The sequence below is a fragment of the Lactuca saligna genome, chromosome 3 (assembly GCF_052625555.1).
Source record: "Lactuca saligna cultivar CGN05327 chromosome 3, ASM5262555v1, whole genome shotgun sequence".
NCBI lineage: Eukaryota > Viridiplantae > Streptophyta > Magnoliopsida > Asterales > Asteraceae > Lactuca > Lactuca saligna.
This window is the reverse complement of record NC_136419.1, coordinates 72,201,179-72,215,684: the sequence shown is the minus strand read 5'-3', so window position 1 is coordinate 72,215,684 and position 14,506 is coordinate 72,201,179. Positions and strand designations below refer to the sequence as shown.

General features: G+C 33.0%; 1 protein-coding gene across 1 annotated transcript; it reads left to right on the top strand.

Annotated features, from left to right (window-relative positions):
- The first annotated feature begins 1,125 nt into the window (after window positions 1-1,125).
- Window positions 1,126-4,447, top strand: LOC145036851 (NAC domain-containing protein 76-like). The gene is made up of 3 exons (XM_078985346.1): window positions 1,126-1,637; window positions 1,916-2,187; window positions 3,494-4,447. The coding sequence occupies exons 1-3, from the start codon at window positions 1,469-1,471 to the stop codon at window positions 4,130-4,132; spliced, it is 1,080 nt and encodes a 359-aa protein (XP_078841472.1). The 5' UTR covers window positions 1,126-1,468; the 3' UTR covers window positions 4,133-4,447.
- The last annotated feature ends 10,059 nt before the right edge of the window (window positions 4,448-14,506 follow it).

Here is a 14,506-nt window from a genome sequence, read left to right as displayed (position 1 = left end):
GATTATAGGTTGAGATGGATGGGTTTGCAAATGGGGAGAGTTCTAAGAGTTAATGAGGCTTAAATAGGGTCCAAACTCTAAAATTTAGGGTTTGCATTTGACCCACGTACGCCCAACATACACATGGTGCGCCCAGCCTACAAGGGTGATGCTCCACGATCATTTGAGCCTTGTATGCTTAGCTTACTCCGTGTACGCCGAGCGTACTCGGCATTGCCCCAATTCCTTACTAACTTCAAATGGCTATAACTTCTTCGTTTTAATTCTGACTCCAACGATCCTTATATTCACAGAAAGGTAATGAGAAGCTATACACTTCTATTAACTCCCCTTTTCCTTAAACTTTCCAAACTAAAATTCAAAATTCATAAAAGGCCCAAACTGGAATTTTACTGATATACCCTTAGACTCCAAAACACAAACCGAACTCCCGATCATCTAATCTATATTATCTACACTCAGAGGGGACTAAGTCTCTTTCCTAAAGGCCCTAACCCTTATCATCTCACTTGTTGTACGATAATAATTAAATTTATAAATAAGGATGGTTACTGAAAAAAATAAAAAAAAGTAAAATAAAATTAGAAACATGGTGTTACATAAAGTTTCATCGGTTTCTTAAAAAAGGATTTGTTAAAGCTCTAGGTTATTAAAACAGCTAACTACAATGAGCTAACTACTCGAAAGAAGTGTATATGCTCCTAAGTCATTGGTTATCACCTCCAAGTCTTTAGGTTAAGTGGTGTCCTGATAATGTATTCACGGATGAAAACGATTCAACATCATCATCGTGTCTTTTCACAACACATCTACTATACTTTGGGGGTGGTGTGTGTGTGTGTGTGTGTGTGAGAGAGAGAGAGAGAGAGAGAGAGAGAGAGAGTCTTTGGGGTGATGTTCACATAGGATTTCTACGTGTAAAAAGACATCGTGGCGGATAGCCCATCGTGGCGGATAGGTGGTAAAACTGTTAGAGGTGAAACATTCCCTCGCACCTATCATACTAGCTAATTAATTAAATCTTTAAACTTTTGACTCAAGTTAATTGTCAATGGCTGGTGACATATAGACTTGTTATGTACGTTGAGTCTTTCCCAACACCACCACACTGTTAACATTATGCTGACTCTACTCATTTGTCTTTCTAGAGAAGAATAAGCACTGTTTGGGTTATGAGTGTAGCTCACCACCAAATGAGTTGATGATTGTCACTGATAACACTTGTCACTTTTTAATTTGTATGGTTCATAATTCTCTTTTTTATCTTTCTTTTCCTTTATAGCTAGCCTTTTTTTCCATCTTCTCTTTTCTGCTCGTGCTTGCATATCAACTCATATCAATATTCAATTGCTCTCTATGCTTATGATTATCCAAGGATCATAATCATCTAGCACTAAAGAAAAGTTGGTGGTGAATTTGATGCAGAATTGAAGCTGTACGATACCTGTAATATTAGTTAAATTTTATCATGGACACCATGGATCAATCATCATCCGTCCCTCCTGGATTTCGATTTCATCCTACTGATGAAGAACTTGTCGGTTACTACCTAAGGAAGAAGGTTGCATCTCAGAAGATCGATCTTGATGTAATTAGAGACATCGATCTATACAGGATCGAACCATGGGATCTGATAGGTATTCCTTCGCTTCCTTGGTTTCTTATTACGTATTGCTACAAGATCCAAAGATCGTAGAAGAAAATCTTTGCTTATGTTTTGCATAGTGCTAATAATTAGGTTTTAGGTTTTTTCTTTTCATTTATAAAGAAAACCATTTTGTCAAAATCTCAGCCAGCCTATGATCAATATCAAGCTATGATCATGACGACAAATATTTTCGAATATACTTTTTGATACGACATTGACTGATCAGTAACGTACGTTTGATCTGTTTTTTTCTTTTCTTTTTTATAGAAAGATGTAGGATTGGATACGAAGAGCAAACTGAATGGTACTTCTTTAGTCACAAGGATAAAAAGTATCCAACGGGAACAAGGACGAATAGGGCAACAATGGCGGGTTTTTGGAAGGCTACTGGAAGAGACAAAGCAGTTTACGAAAAACTAAGGCTCATAGGAATGAGGAAAACGCTTGTGTTCTATAAAGGAAGAGCACCAAATGGACAGAAAACCGATTGGATCATGCATGAATACAGGCTTGAATCCGAAGAAAATGGTCCTCCTCAGGCAAGTAATTATTCCAAATGTAGATCTATTCACTCTTCAAAAAATTCTTCTTGCTTACGATATATATCATCTTTTTTCCAGTTATCATGGGTTATTTTTTCTCTTTTGATAAATCTTTAAAAATATGGTGTTGATTTTATGTTATTTTTACTATCTTCATCTATTTTCCATATTAATTTTAACCATGGTGTCTTCTTAGTTCTTTGTTGAGTCGTACATTTCATATTTAAAGAAAACGTAGTTATCTTCATCTTTTTCCAATGTTGCCGGTTTTAATTTTTTTTTTCTCTTCTTGCCTCTCTTCAATCTTTCATATTTGTTCTCTGGATCAAATCATCAAAACGTTTATAAGCTCAATATTGTACCATATATATTTTATGTTTTGATAAAAAATTATTCCTGGTTAATTTCTTATAAAAAACGCAAGTGCGAAGAAGATCTAAACAAGGAACAAAAACACCTTCAGTGCGTAAATTCATGAACAAATTTATATTTCGACAAATCACCATCAAATAATTTGTTTCGGTTAATGTTTTTCACCTCGTTTACTACCTACAACATAATATATATTAGACAGATTAGAGCTCCCATGTTGAAATTCCGATCCCACGTTTCGTTTTTAATCAATCAATTTCCACAATTTTATAAAGTTTAATGGATATATATTTCATACAATTTTATTATTTTTTTCTCTGGATTAAATTTTACAAATTTCAATAGAATATGTTCAAAAAAATCATTTATGCTCTTGTTTTAACCTACAAGATATCATGTGTGTGTCGTATAAAAATATCTTTTTTCATGCATGCTCTCCGCCACTGTCTTGTATTCTTTAGTTTGTGTTCGGATGTCCCTTTCACTTAATTTCCTTTTTGGTGTAAAATCTTTGAGAGTATGTGTGTGTATGTGAGGCAAAAAAACTTTTACTTTCACCGTTTCACGACCATTACTAATAAAAAAACGTTCATCACAAAGATAATTTCAATTCAAATTAAAGAAAGTGCAAGTACTTGGCTTTTCGCCGTGAGTTTTTTAACTTCTTAAAGTAGTCTTCCACCATGTACACATAATCCATCCCAGTTTGACTTCCGTATCATGTTTTCTTTGGTTTCATAACACTTCTTACATCTAGTCACTAAGTCAAAGAGGATCTATCATAAAGGAATGGTTTAAAATGTTTCGTACAAAAGTATAAATATAATAATTTTGGACTCGGCTACCTTAGAAAATTGTAATTAATCAATTAAAAGAAGTTTTGTGAAATTATTTAGTTGACTATGTATGCATGGTGATCAATCTTTTGCAGGAAGAAGGATGGGTGGTGTGTCGTGCATTCAAGAAACGATCAACAGGACAAACTAAAACCACCGAAGGATGGGAATCAAACTTCTTCTATGATGATTCAAGCCGAATGGATCCGATTGATTACATTACAAGTCAACCCTCGAGTTCCATATTTTCACAAAGCTTCATGTGCAAGCAAGAGTTGGAAGCAGTAGAGAATTTGAACTTCGTCCACTGTGATCAATATGTACAACTTCCACAACTCGAAAGCCCATCACTCCCATTAATAGAGAAGCCTAGCTCTATATCATTGGTGTCATCATCTGAAAATAATGATCTAGAAGACGATCTACAAGGAGGGAGAAACATACACAACAACAAACGTAGTATGAATAATATAGATAACGTCGATAAAGTGACTGACTGGAGAGCTCTTGATAAGTTTGTAGCTTCTCAGTTGAGCCAAGAGGATCGATATGGGCTTGGTGAAGGTTTGTCTTCCAGCTTTCAAGGGAAAGAAAATTCGAATTTCTCTTATATGTTTATGGAACGTGGTAGGGAAGAAGAAGATGGTGGAGGAGGAGGAGGGAAGCTGAATGTTTTGTTGAGTTCGAGCCACCAAGATCATTCTGATATTGGAATATGCATATTTGATAAGTGATGAATACGAAGTACTACATTGATGCTTTGAGGAGATGATAATACTGGGAGTCTCATAAGTATAAGAGTTCAGTGATGAATACGAAGGACTACATTGATGCAATGACGAAATGATAAATTGATAATACTAGTAATCTCATAAGTATAAGAATTCGCTAATCTTGAGACATATATAACGCGTACATGTATCTTTGTCTTTCTCTTTATATATTGTTGTGAAGGAGTCGTAAGAGTACAAAATAAGAACCACTCTTCCCTTATATTACCAACGAGTCATATACAATGTATACACAAAAACTATTTCCTATTTTATAAATTTAAGATTCGTTATTAAACAAAATCTTTGTTTAAGTTTCCGTTCTTTGAAACAATATTGTATAAAAGAACTTTGGGGCAAAGAGGGAAAAATACATATGAAAAAATCAATTTTATTCGTTATACCAAAACTGATTCCAATAAACCCCCTTAAATCTCTGATCGATTAAGGTAAGTTATGTATTTTTAGTTGATTCTTCATATTTTCCACAAATGTAATGATTAATAACACAATTGATGTATTTTAGTAGGACGTATTTACCATGGATGGTTGTATCATACTTGATTTCATCGTTTATACTGTGAAGTATCATGATCCTACTCTCATAATGATAATTAATTTGATTTTGGAGGATTGGAATACAATGTGTTCTAAAAATTTGTTGCAAAATCTAATTAAGGAATTGCCGTTGGCATGTTTATTTAAGATTGTGTTCAAAAAGCCATTAACTATTTTGCAAAAACATTAAGATTTAAGATGTACTGGAACATTCTTAAACATGGATAACATTATGGTAGAACTAGGTGATTTCCGGCTTTGCGCTAGAATAGAATTATATAGTTAAAATAATAACTTTTACCAAATTATTATTTAATATTTCTACTTTGAAATAAAATGTTAGTAGTAAAGCAAACATATAGTTAACATATCAGTTTTATTAAACATTATAGTTTAATTTTTAAGTCATTGTGATATATATATAATTATTTGATAATTTTATAAACCATTTAAAATTATGTACATTATATATCAAATGAATAATAATATAACAGGTAAGAAAACATATGAAAAAAAATATAAACTGCAACTTTTAATAACATAAAAATAGAAAAACATTTATTATAACAATTGTATTAATATATATATATATATATATATATATATATATATATATATATATATATATATATATATATATATATATATATATATATATATATACAACGAGTAATAAAAAATATAAAAAATAAACACTATAATTTTTAATAACATAAAAATACTAAAACATATATTATAACATTGTATTAACTCTTCATATTTAAATCATAAATCTCTTCAAATACATTAATGTTTTTAATGAACAAAACTTTACAACCTTATAAAAGAAAATAAAATAAAAAGTTATTAGTGATTACTAATTAATAATCATAAGTTAAAAAACTTTTGAGTTTTAACTAATAAATATACATAAATTAAAAAACTCTTGAGTTGTAGTATGGGGTTCAAATGAATACGGTACTTGGAAATGTATTATTATTATTATTATTATTATTATTATTATTATTATTATTATTATTATATTCTTTTAAATAATTGGTTTTGATGCATCATTTGAATCCCTTCAATTATTAAACATAAAGATATTTAATTAATAATATACATAGGTGCATATACATGTTAAACAAATCACATATATATATATATATATATATATATATATATATATATATATATATATTCGTAAATATCATATGTAATTCTTATGGTAATAATATGTATAAATTACTTTCATATGAAGAACATATCATGATAAGTCTATCATAATTACATATTAAATATTCAAAATTATGTTATCTTTTAAATATGATGTGTAGGATAACCAACAAAAAATTAATATAAAATAAACATAATCAAAATAGAAAAACTACAATCAAATAAATAAGAGCAATTGGTGGTTAAATATATAAATAAAGATGTTACATAAACATACATTTGAATCAAAAGAAAAAACTAACATTCGTCAACTTTGCTCAAACAAAAAAACCTATATCCATTTTATAAATATTCTTTTTTCATTTAACACCATTCAACCATAGAAACTTGATGACAATAGTTCACTAACCTGCATTCAAAATATTTTTCTTGAAAAAGAAGAATCATAAAGATATTCCAAGCAAAACATCGATCTTTGGAGAGTCACATTCAAGATTGAGTAATACACACAAATCACATATAAAGATTAAATGGGAAAATGAATATAAAGAAAGAATAGAGATGCTTCATTTGTTTTGGTTGAAAGAAAAAAACATATTACAATTACCATCGATGCGACATAACCCATTTCTTCAAATCATCATATTTGGATCGTGAATGCTTCAACTATATGAAAACTTTTGAATCACAATATCTTCAAATCCTTCTTACATGTAAGATTTTATATAACACAAAAGACACAAAAGATTGGCCTTTAAAAAGTAAAGTTTTCACTAAATGCTAATTAAACATAATATAAATTATAAAACTTTTGAGTGTTAAATCATAATTAAGAAAAATTTTGAGTTGCACTAGTTAAAAAAAGGGGTTTCAGATGAATGTGGTTTGAGAAAGTGAAAAAATGGGGTTTCAAATGCATGAGATACAAGAAAAAAATACTAGCTTTATAAGTATGTATGATTATCCTTTATCTCTCTCTCTCTCTCTCTCTCTCTCTCTCTATATATATATATATATATATATATATATATATATATATATATATATATATATATATATATATATATATATATATATATATATATATATATAAGGCGTAAGAACCATGGTTACAAAATTAATTAAACTTTTATAATAAAACTCAAAGTTATGGATCAATTAATTTAAATAAATTATTAATTAATAGATATTTTTAGTTGTATAAAATTATAATTGTTTATTTAAATTAATACATAACCTCATAATCTGTATTAATTTTATTTTAATTTTTATTCTAATGTTATTAATTTAATGTAATTACAGTAAGAAATTTAAATTTTGAAATTTGAAATGAAGAATCAATAGGTTGACAAGTGTCATGACATTAATCAGGATGCCTAATAGGGTGACATATAGCCAAATAAAGATTAAATATATTTATTTATTAGAATAGAGAGATCATAGGGAATATTTAACAAAGTACTTAGAAGAGATAGAGTAGACCTACTTAGGAGAGATGGAGTAGACAAGGTAGACAATGATGCATTATCTAAAGATGTTTCTAAATCACATGAATAATAAGACGATGTAGCAAGCTTGAATAAAATACAAGATCACCTTTTTTTGTTAGAACTTTATGTTGATCATCATATTCTAAAATGAAGCCACAGCAACCGATGATCATCATAATTGTGCAGAAGAAGTTCTCTACTCTATACACGATCCTTCCATTCCTTATTTGTCAATCATCCCTATTTTAGGGATGAAATCAAAAACAACTAAAAGAATGCATATCCAGTTATGATGTTGCGGATAACCATACCAATCTATATGAAATATGATAACTTGTGGTTATCCGTTAGTCATGGTAAACGAAATAGTGACATTTATTTTCCTTCAGATTGTACGTGTCTTAGAGGGGCAAGAACACTTATCCAAATTAAGTTTTTAATTTGTAACCACCATCTTGAATGAAATTTGATAGGAACTTGTTATATATTCTTATATTTCTATGTAATAAGTGTTATGGATAAAAAAATTTACTTACCGCTAACATCTTGAAATTGAACTAACATCACATGCAAGCCAAAGATCTTGGATTTATTCAGTATGTTGGACTTTCATCGTTTTTCTTATAAAATCTTGTGCGTGGACTCAGTGCTTAAAGAAAAATACATATACCAAGTCAACTACACGTCGTCAATGCCTCATTAACTTTGAAGACCCTCTAAAAAATCGGGCCAAGCAAAGATCGAGGAGAATTCCAAAGAATATTGAAGTTCTAGTTATTCTTGTTATGTATAAAATACTAGTTGATCAATGCACACAGACACGCCCACTTCTTTTTTTCTGATTCTTTCAACACTTTAGCACAAACATATTCTTTCTAAGATCATGTAGCACTTGTAACATTTATTTACGATTTAATATATGTTCTAGGGCAGGTGAGTTTATCACCTCCTGAGGTTTTATGTCGGAAATCCAAAAGGATTAAGGTATTTCTTCGTACATCTATGTGTTCTTACTTTTGTTTTACTTATTAATAATTGTTTAAATGATTACAACATTGTTTGTATAGTTATTTGATTGTTTAACTATTTTCGTATCAGCTTATCAAGATATTTTGTGGAATCGTGATACCTTCTCGAGTATCTTAGAATTTTCTTATATAAAATTATCTATTAACCATTTTAACACTATTTTTTCTTAGAATATTCCAAATACACTTGCTTATAATTTAAAATGAATCGACTATATTAAATAGTTTTCTGAATATCAGTATCTTCTTCTTAGGATCTTGGGTACTCTCATGATCTTCAACATATCTCAAGATCTTCAACGCTCTAATTTTCAACATCTTTTCTTAAACATCACACCACACTTACTAATTTGGTTACAAAATTAATTTGTTAATTTGTAACCAAAAAATTGGCATCATCCGTGGGACATGTGTTGTTATTTTATTTTTCTATTTAAAGTTACTCGAAAAGCCTTTTTCAGATTTTCAATCACTTACACATTTTTGCACAAAAAATGTCTTCTTTACCAAAATCCACTTCTAGCATTATTTCATTTCTCAAGTGGTCAGAGCCTTCCCTCGCTTCCTGCAGCCACCTCACAAAAAAGGAATCTTGAGATCCCTATAAGTGGAATCCCAACATCCTCGTCACTCCAATACTCAGGAAATGCAACTCGGGAAATATCAATTATGGTCTCGAACAATGAGATCATAGTTATGATGACCAGAATGAATCGACATGTCACTAAGCAAATTGAAACCAACAAGATCATATTCGATCAGATGGAAGTACTAAGCTCCCAGTACGGGTGTTCTTGTATCCCAAGTTAGAGACTTAATATACAAGAAAGCTTCCATCTTCATAGATGTGGCAACTCCTAGTGCTGGAGATCTTGTATCCCAAGATCTTGAAGGGATATTTAATATTCCACTTAGGTGCTAATATCATGGAATAAGTCCAATCATGGAAAAGGAACTCAAACAACTAAGAGATATGATCTCAAGTGTACCAAGTGTCATTCAACCCATACCATAGTATTCAGTTGTCATGTAACATCCATTCCTGAGAAGTTTCTTATTTCAGGATTACGGGCAATATATGGATCAAGTAAAGGCATTTGGATTCAAGGGAATAGGGTTTAGACCCTTTTGGATGTTGATAATATTGGTTAGGTGATCTAATCCATTGTTGTAACATCCATAAAATTTCAGTAAAATTTAAACTTTCCAAAACAATCCTTTTTCTATAGAAGTGTTTACAAAACCGTTGTTTCCAAAACATTTAGTTAAAACCGGAATCATTTACACATAGTTTTCAAAATATTCACATTATCATAAGAAACCATAAGCCCAAAATGCAAGGATGTGTACGGTCACGCCTCAGCCTTGCCAAAACATCTGAAGCACCTGAAACAATAAACTGAAACCAAAAGCACAAAGCTTAGTGAGTTCCCCCAAAGTACCAACACGCAAACAACGGCATATATACAAATAAACAGCATGCATGTAGTGCCTTCAACATGTCTAGCCCGCATCACCAAGCCTTCAGCCTGTCTTGATCGCTCCTGATCCTTCAGCATGACTGGATCGCCTCGCAGGGCCTTCGGCATAACTAGACTACCTCGCAGGGCCTACAGCCTATTTAGACCACTCCCTAGCCTTCGGCATGACTGGACTTCCTCGTAGGGCCTTTAGTCTATCTGGATCGTTCATCGGGCCTTCAGCCTGACTGGTCCACCTTCAGTCGATCCTGGCCGCCCTGGATCTGTTGGCCTATAGCACAAAGCAGGACCGCCTCAACCCGACCACACACACATGTCGACATATACATAACTCATAACCACATAATCAATCAACCGGAAAGCACAGATCATACATACCAATAAGCATAGCATTATCCTATCTATCAGGATACTGATCTAACATACCATAACAACATAGCAACATCCTATCTACCAGGATACCGATCTAACAGATCATAAAAACAAAGCAACATCCTATCTACCAAGATACCGATATAACATATCATAACAGCATACAAGCATATAATAACCAGGATAACAATCCATTGGGCCGAAATTGGTTCCTTTGACCCATAAGTACAGTGAGGAAAACTCACCTCACAAGTAGCACTAATTGACAAGATCCAACTCTCGAATCACAGCTCCGAGCTCAACCGCCTACAACCATGACTAACTCCATCAAAATCCAAAATTCCCAAAAATACCCTTAAATTCAAACTTGGTCAACCATGGTTAAAGTCAATAGTCAACAGTCAAGGTCAATAGTCCATGTTGACCCGGCTCACCGAGTGTATCTAGCAACTCGTTGAGTTCCTTTAATATTCAGAAAAATCCGGAGAAACCCCCGAGTTATCTTATCAACTCGACGAGTTTGCTCGGTATCCAGAAGATGGGGAAACTCGGTTCAACTTGTCGAGTTGGCAGAGCAACTAGTCGAGTTTTCCTATCCTTAATGCATTCAAACACTTCCAAGCGAAACCAAAGTCCCAAACTATAGATCTGGTCCTTTATGACTGAAATACCATGTAAAGTTGCTATCTTTACGTCCATTCATGGTATCAAGTGGGCTAAAATACTCAAATAAGGATTATTAAGGGACCTAGGGCATGAAGGAGGGACAATATTTGATAAAGTTAGCAACTTTAAGTCCACGGAGGCTGTGAGATGTCTAGATTTGAAACCATGGCTCCATGACATGCTCAAATCCAAGAATGCTCCCAAAACAAGCTAATAATGGCCATAACTTCCAAAAGAAGAGATATAGAAAATAGATGATCAAGATAACGACTTTATACCTCCAAGTGGCTGCAACAACACTGAAAACCGCAGATCTAAAGCTTCTCCCTTCAACTTTGCACCACTAACTTCAAGCTCCTTCAAGAAAAGCACCAAAGAATACTCTTTAATCTCACACACACTCGAAATGGAGAAAGATACACGATTAGGATTTTCTCTGGACTGAGGGTATGATGAGGGAGGCCAGCAATAGGTCATAAGTTCTTTAAATAGGGTGCAAAACCCTAAAAGTTAGTGTTTCATCTTCAGCCTTCAACTCATCGAGTTGGAACCTTCCAACTCGTCGAGTAGGTCTTATAATCAGGCAGCCTTCTTAGTTTCTACACAACGAGTTGGGGCCTCCCAACTCATCGAGTTGGCTTTCTAAACTATATAAAATTCCTAGATTTTCATTCCTGGAAATTAGGATGTTACAATTTTTTTGTGTTTTGGAGCTAAGGGGTAAAATGGGAAAAGTTATATATTAGGCTTCTTTCATGGATTATGGTTTTTAGTTCAAAAAATTGTTAAGCCAAAATTAACTAGATAGAAGTTTATGGCTCGTCAATACCTTTCCATGGATATAAACATCACTAAAAAAGGAGTTCAAATGAAAAGGTTATGGTTGTTTGAAGTTGAGGTGGTTTTGGGTGAAAGTCATGGCCACGGACTGGGATTAGTAAGGCCCAAGCCCATTATTTTTTTTTAGGTTTTTTAATGTATTTAAGCTTAATGTTCCGCATTTTTGATCATTTTATCAGCCTCCATCATCTCTACAACCACTTAGGGGAAACCTTAGCCTCCGCCTTCAAGATTTGAGCTTTGCATCTCTCTTATCTCCTCTTTTGGATGCTTTTTATGTTATTTTGATGAAATAAGAAGATCAAGAAGGTTATTTTAGTTGCAAGGATTGATGCTTCAAGTTTGGATCCATCAAAGGCACTACATTTCTAGACCATTGTAAGTTTAAAGTTCCAATCTTGCTAACTAGTTCATTAGATCTTGTCATTTGGGGTTTTTGGCACCTTTAGTCCATTTTATGAGTGATATTGGAGTTGAGTGGACTCCAACATCTTCTAATCACTTTGGAATGTTTGTTAGACCTCATGGACTAGATAAGTAATGATCGTTTGCCTTCCCTTTTAGCATGCAAGTTATCTTGGTCCTTTAGGCCATTTTCGTGTATTAAAGTTTAAATATTGAATGACTGGGGCATTATTATAGATAAAGTTGGAAACTTTACCCCTCTATACATCTTGTTGATTTAGATCTGGAAGTGGGGGACTTGGACTTAATGGATAAAGTTGAGAAACATGCATTTTTGGTCCATTTGAGACTTAAAGTCTAGATTTTGATATTTTGGACATTCCTAGTGGATACAATTGGAAACTTTAACCATTAAGACCTTGGAAAGAATCAAATATAAGCTTTTGGGCTCTTGAAATTGGAAGAAAATGGATTAAGCTCATTTGAGCTGTTCAGACCAATCCCCACGACGTGGCGATTGTGGAATCAATGATTGTTTTGGCACTTAGTGCCCACGACGAGGCAAAGGAAGGCCACGATGTAGAGGGCTATTGTTGGAAATTTTGACCTTAGCTTTGACCGTTGACTTTTTGACTGGTTGGACTTTTGGTTAAACTTAGGTAGAATTAAGTATTTGACTAATGGTTGATTTCAATTTGTCTTTAGGAAGCTTAAGTTGGTTTTTCTCATGTTGAAGTAGATGTTGGGCTTCTATTGAGTAGTTTGGGTGCTTCTTCTCATTGTTTTTGTTGGTCGAAGGCACCAATGTCAGCCCAATGGATTGTGTTATGTACGATTTTAGATGTCATTGTGACTCTTGCATGTATGATTGGATTGAAATATACCCCAGGGATGGAGTCTAAAGTTGGGCTCATAGTTGTATTTTTGGGTTGAAAGAAACCCCAGGGCTAGGTTAATGATTGTATGTTTAGGTACAAAGAAACCTTAGGGTTGGGCTCATTATTGTATGTTCGAGTTGAAAGAAACCCCAAGGTTGGTCCCATGATTGTATGTTGGACTGGAATATACCATTGGGCTGGGCCCACTGATATATATCGTATATGGTATTTTGGGTAACTCGGTAGGCTTTGTGTTTATGGTTTTGTGGTTTAAACGCTTTCAGGTACTTCCGGTTTCAAAAGGAAGAGCTCGACTTGATCGCAGTGTATCCCTTGGGGATTTATTCTGCAATGATTTTTTATGATTTTACTCTAATGTTTTTAGAATAATTTTACTCTGATTGTCTTTTGGGATAATGAATGAATGATTTTGACTTATTTGAAATTGAAAATTTTACTCGGTATTTTTTGGACATTACATGTCAGCCATAGGATTTCAAGATTCGCTCCCCCCATATGCGACATTGAAGTTACAAATAGGTTTAAAGCGCCAAAAATGAAGATGTATGATGGGACCATGGATCCTGAGGAGTATATTTCCTAATACAGAGAAAGCATGGAGATAGTCCCAACTCCACAACATTTCAAGGAAGCTTCTTTATCCAAGGGTTTTGGTTCAACCTATTGGATTAGGTGTCTAAGCTCGTAACTATAATTGGTATATACTTGAATTGATAGTAGGACAGTCCTTTTGGGTTCCCCCCATACTAGCAACTGAACATGATGACTTTTGGATAAAGATGTTGAATTTATTATTTGATTAATAAGTTGAAATAACTGATTTATTAATTTACTATGAAAATAATATATTAATTATAAATCATATTATTTAATTAATATAAAAAGTGAAGGAGTTGTTTCGAAATTTATTGATAGCTGAGGAATTGGGCTCTTGGACCTCCCTAGAAAGTTTTGACAAAAACTTCTAGGAAGGCCCTAGAATTTCCGTCCAATGGCCTTGGATGGGAAGTCTATGGGTTGCTTAGGCCTTAAGCTAAGGAATTAGGATTTCCTCCTAAAAACCCTAGCTTTGGCTCTAAGTTACCTCAGCTATATAAAGGGCTATACCCCTTCATAATTTCGGCCACTCTTAACCCTAGAAGAATAGCCGAATTTCTCTAGCCTTCTCCTCCTCTCTCTCCTCTCTCATCCTCTTGCTTAGTTTGGGTGTGAACCATTAGAGGTATTACACTTGTGACACTTGCTCTGAAGCTTCAAGAAGTCTTAAATTCAAATTGTTATTACTACATAAGAACCAAATGTATGTTTACTATCTTTTGTTATAGATTTCGAAAATAGTATATGCCTCCTAGGGTTTTCCTTTTGATGTTCAATACTTGTATGTTCAATTAGAGAAAACATAGATCCAAGATAATTAGGGTTGCATGCATACATAGTTATTGTT

Excerpts from the sequence above, each read along its gene's own strand:
- LOC145036851 (XM_078985346.1), top strand. The coding sequence starts at position 1,469 with ATGGACACCATGGATCAATCATCATCCGTCCCTCCTGGATTTCGATTT. Across the intron at positions 1,638-1,915 it reads CGAACCATGGGATCTGATAG|AAAGATGTAGGATTGGATAC; the intron begins GTATTCCTTCGC and ends TCTTTTTTATAG. Across the intron at positions 2,188-3,493 it reads AAGAAAATGGTCCTCCTCAG|GAAGAAGGATGGGTGGTGTG; the intron begins GCAAGTAATTAT and ends AATCTTTTGCAG.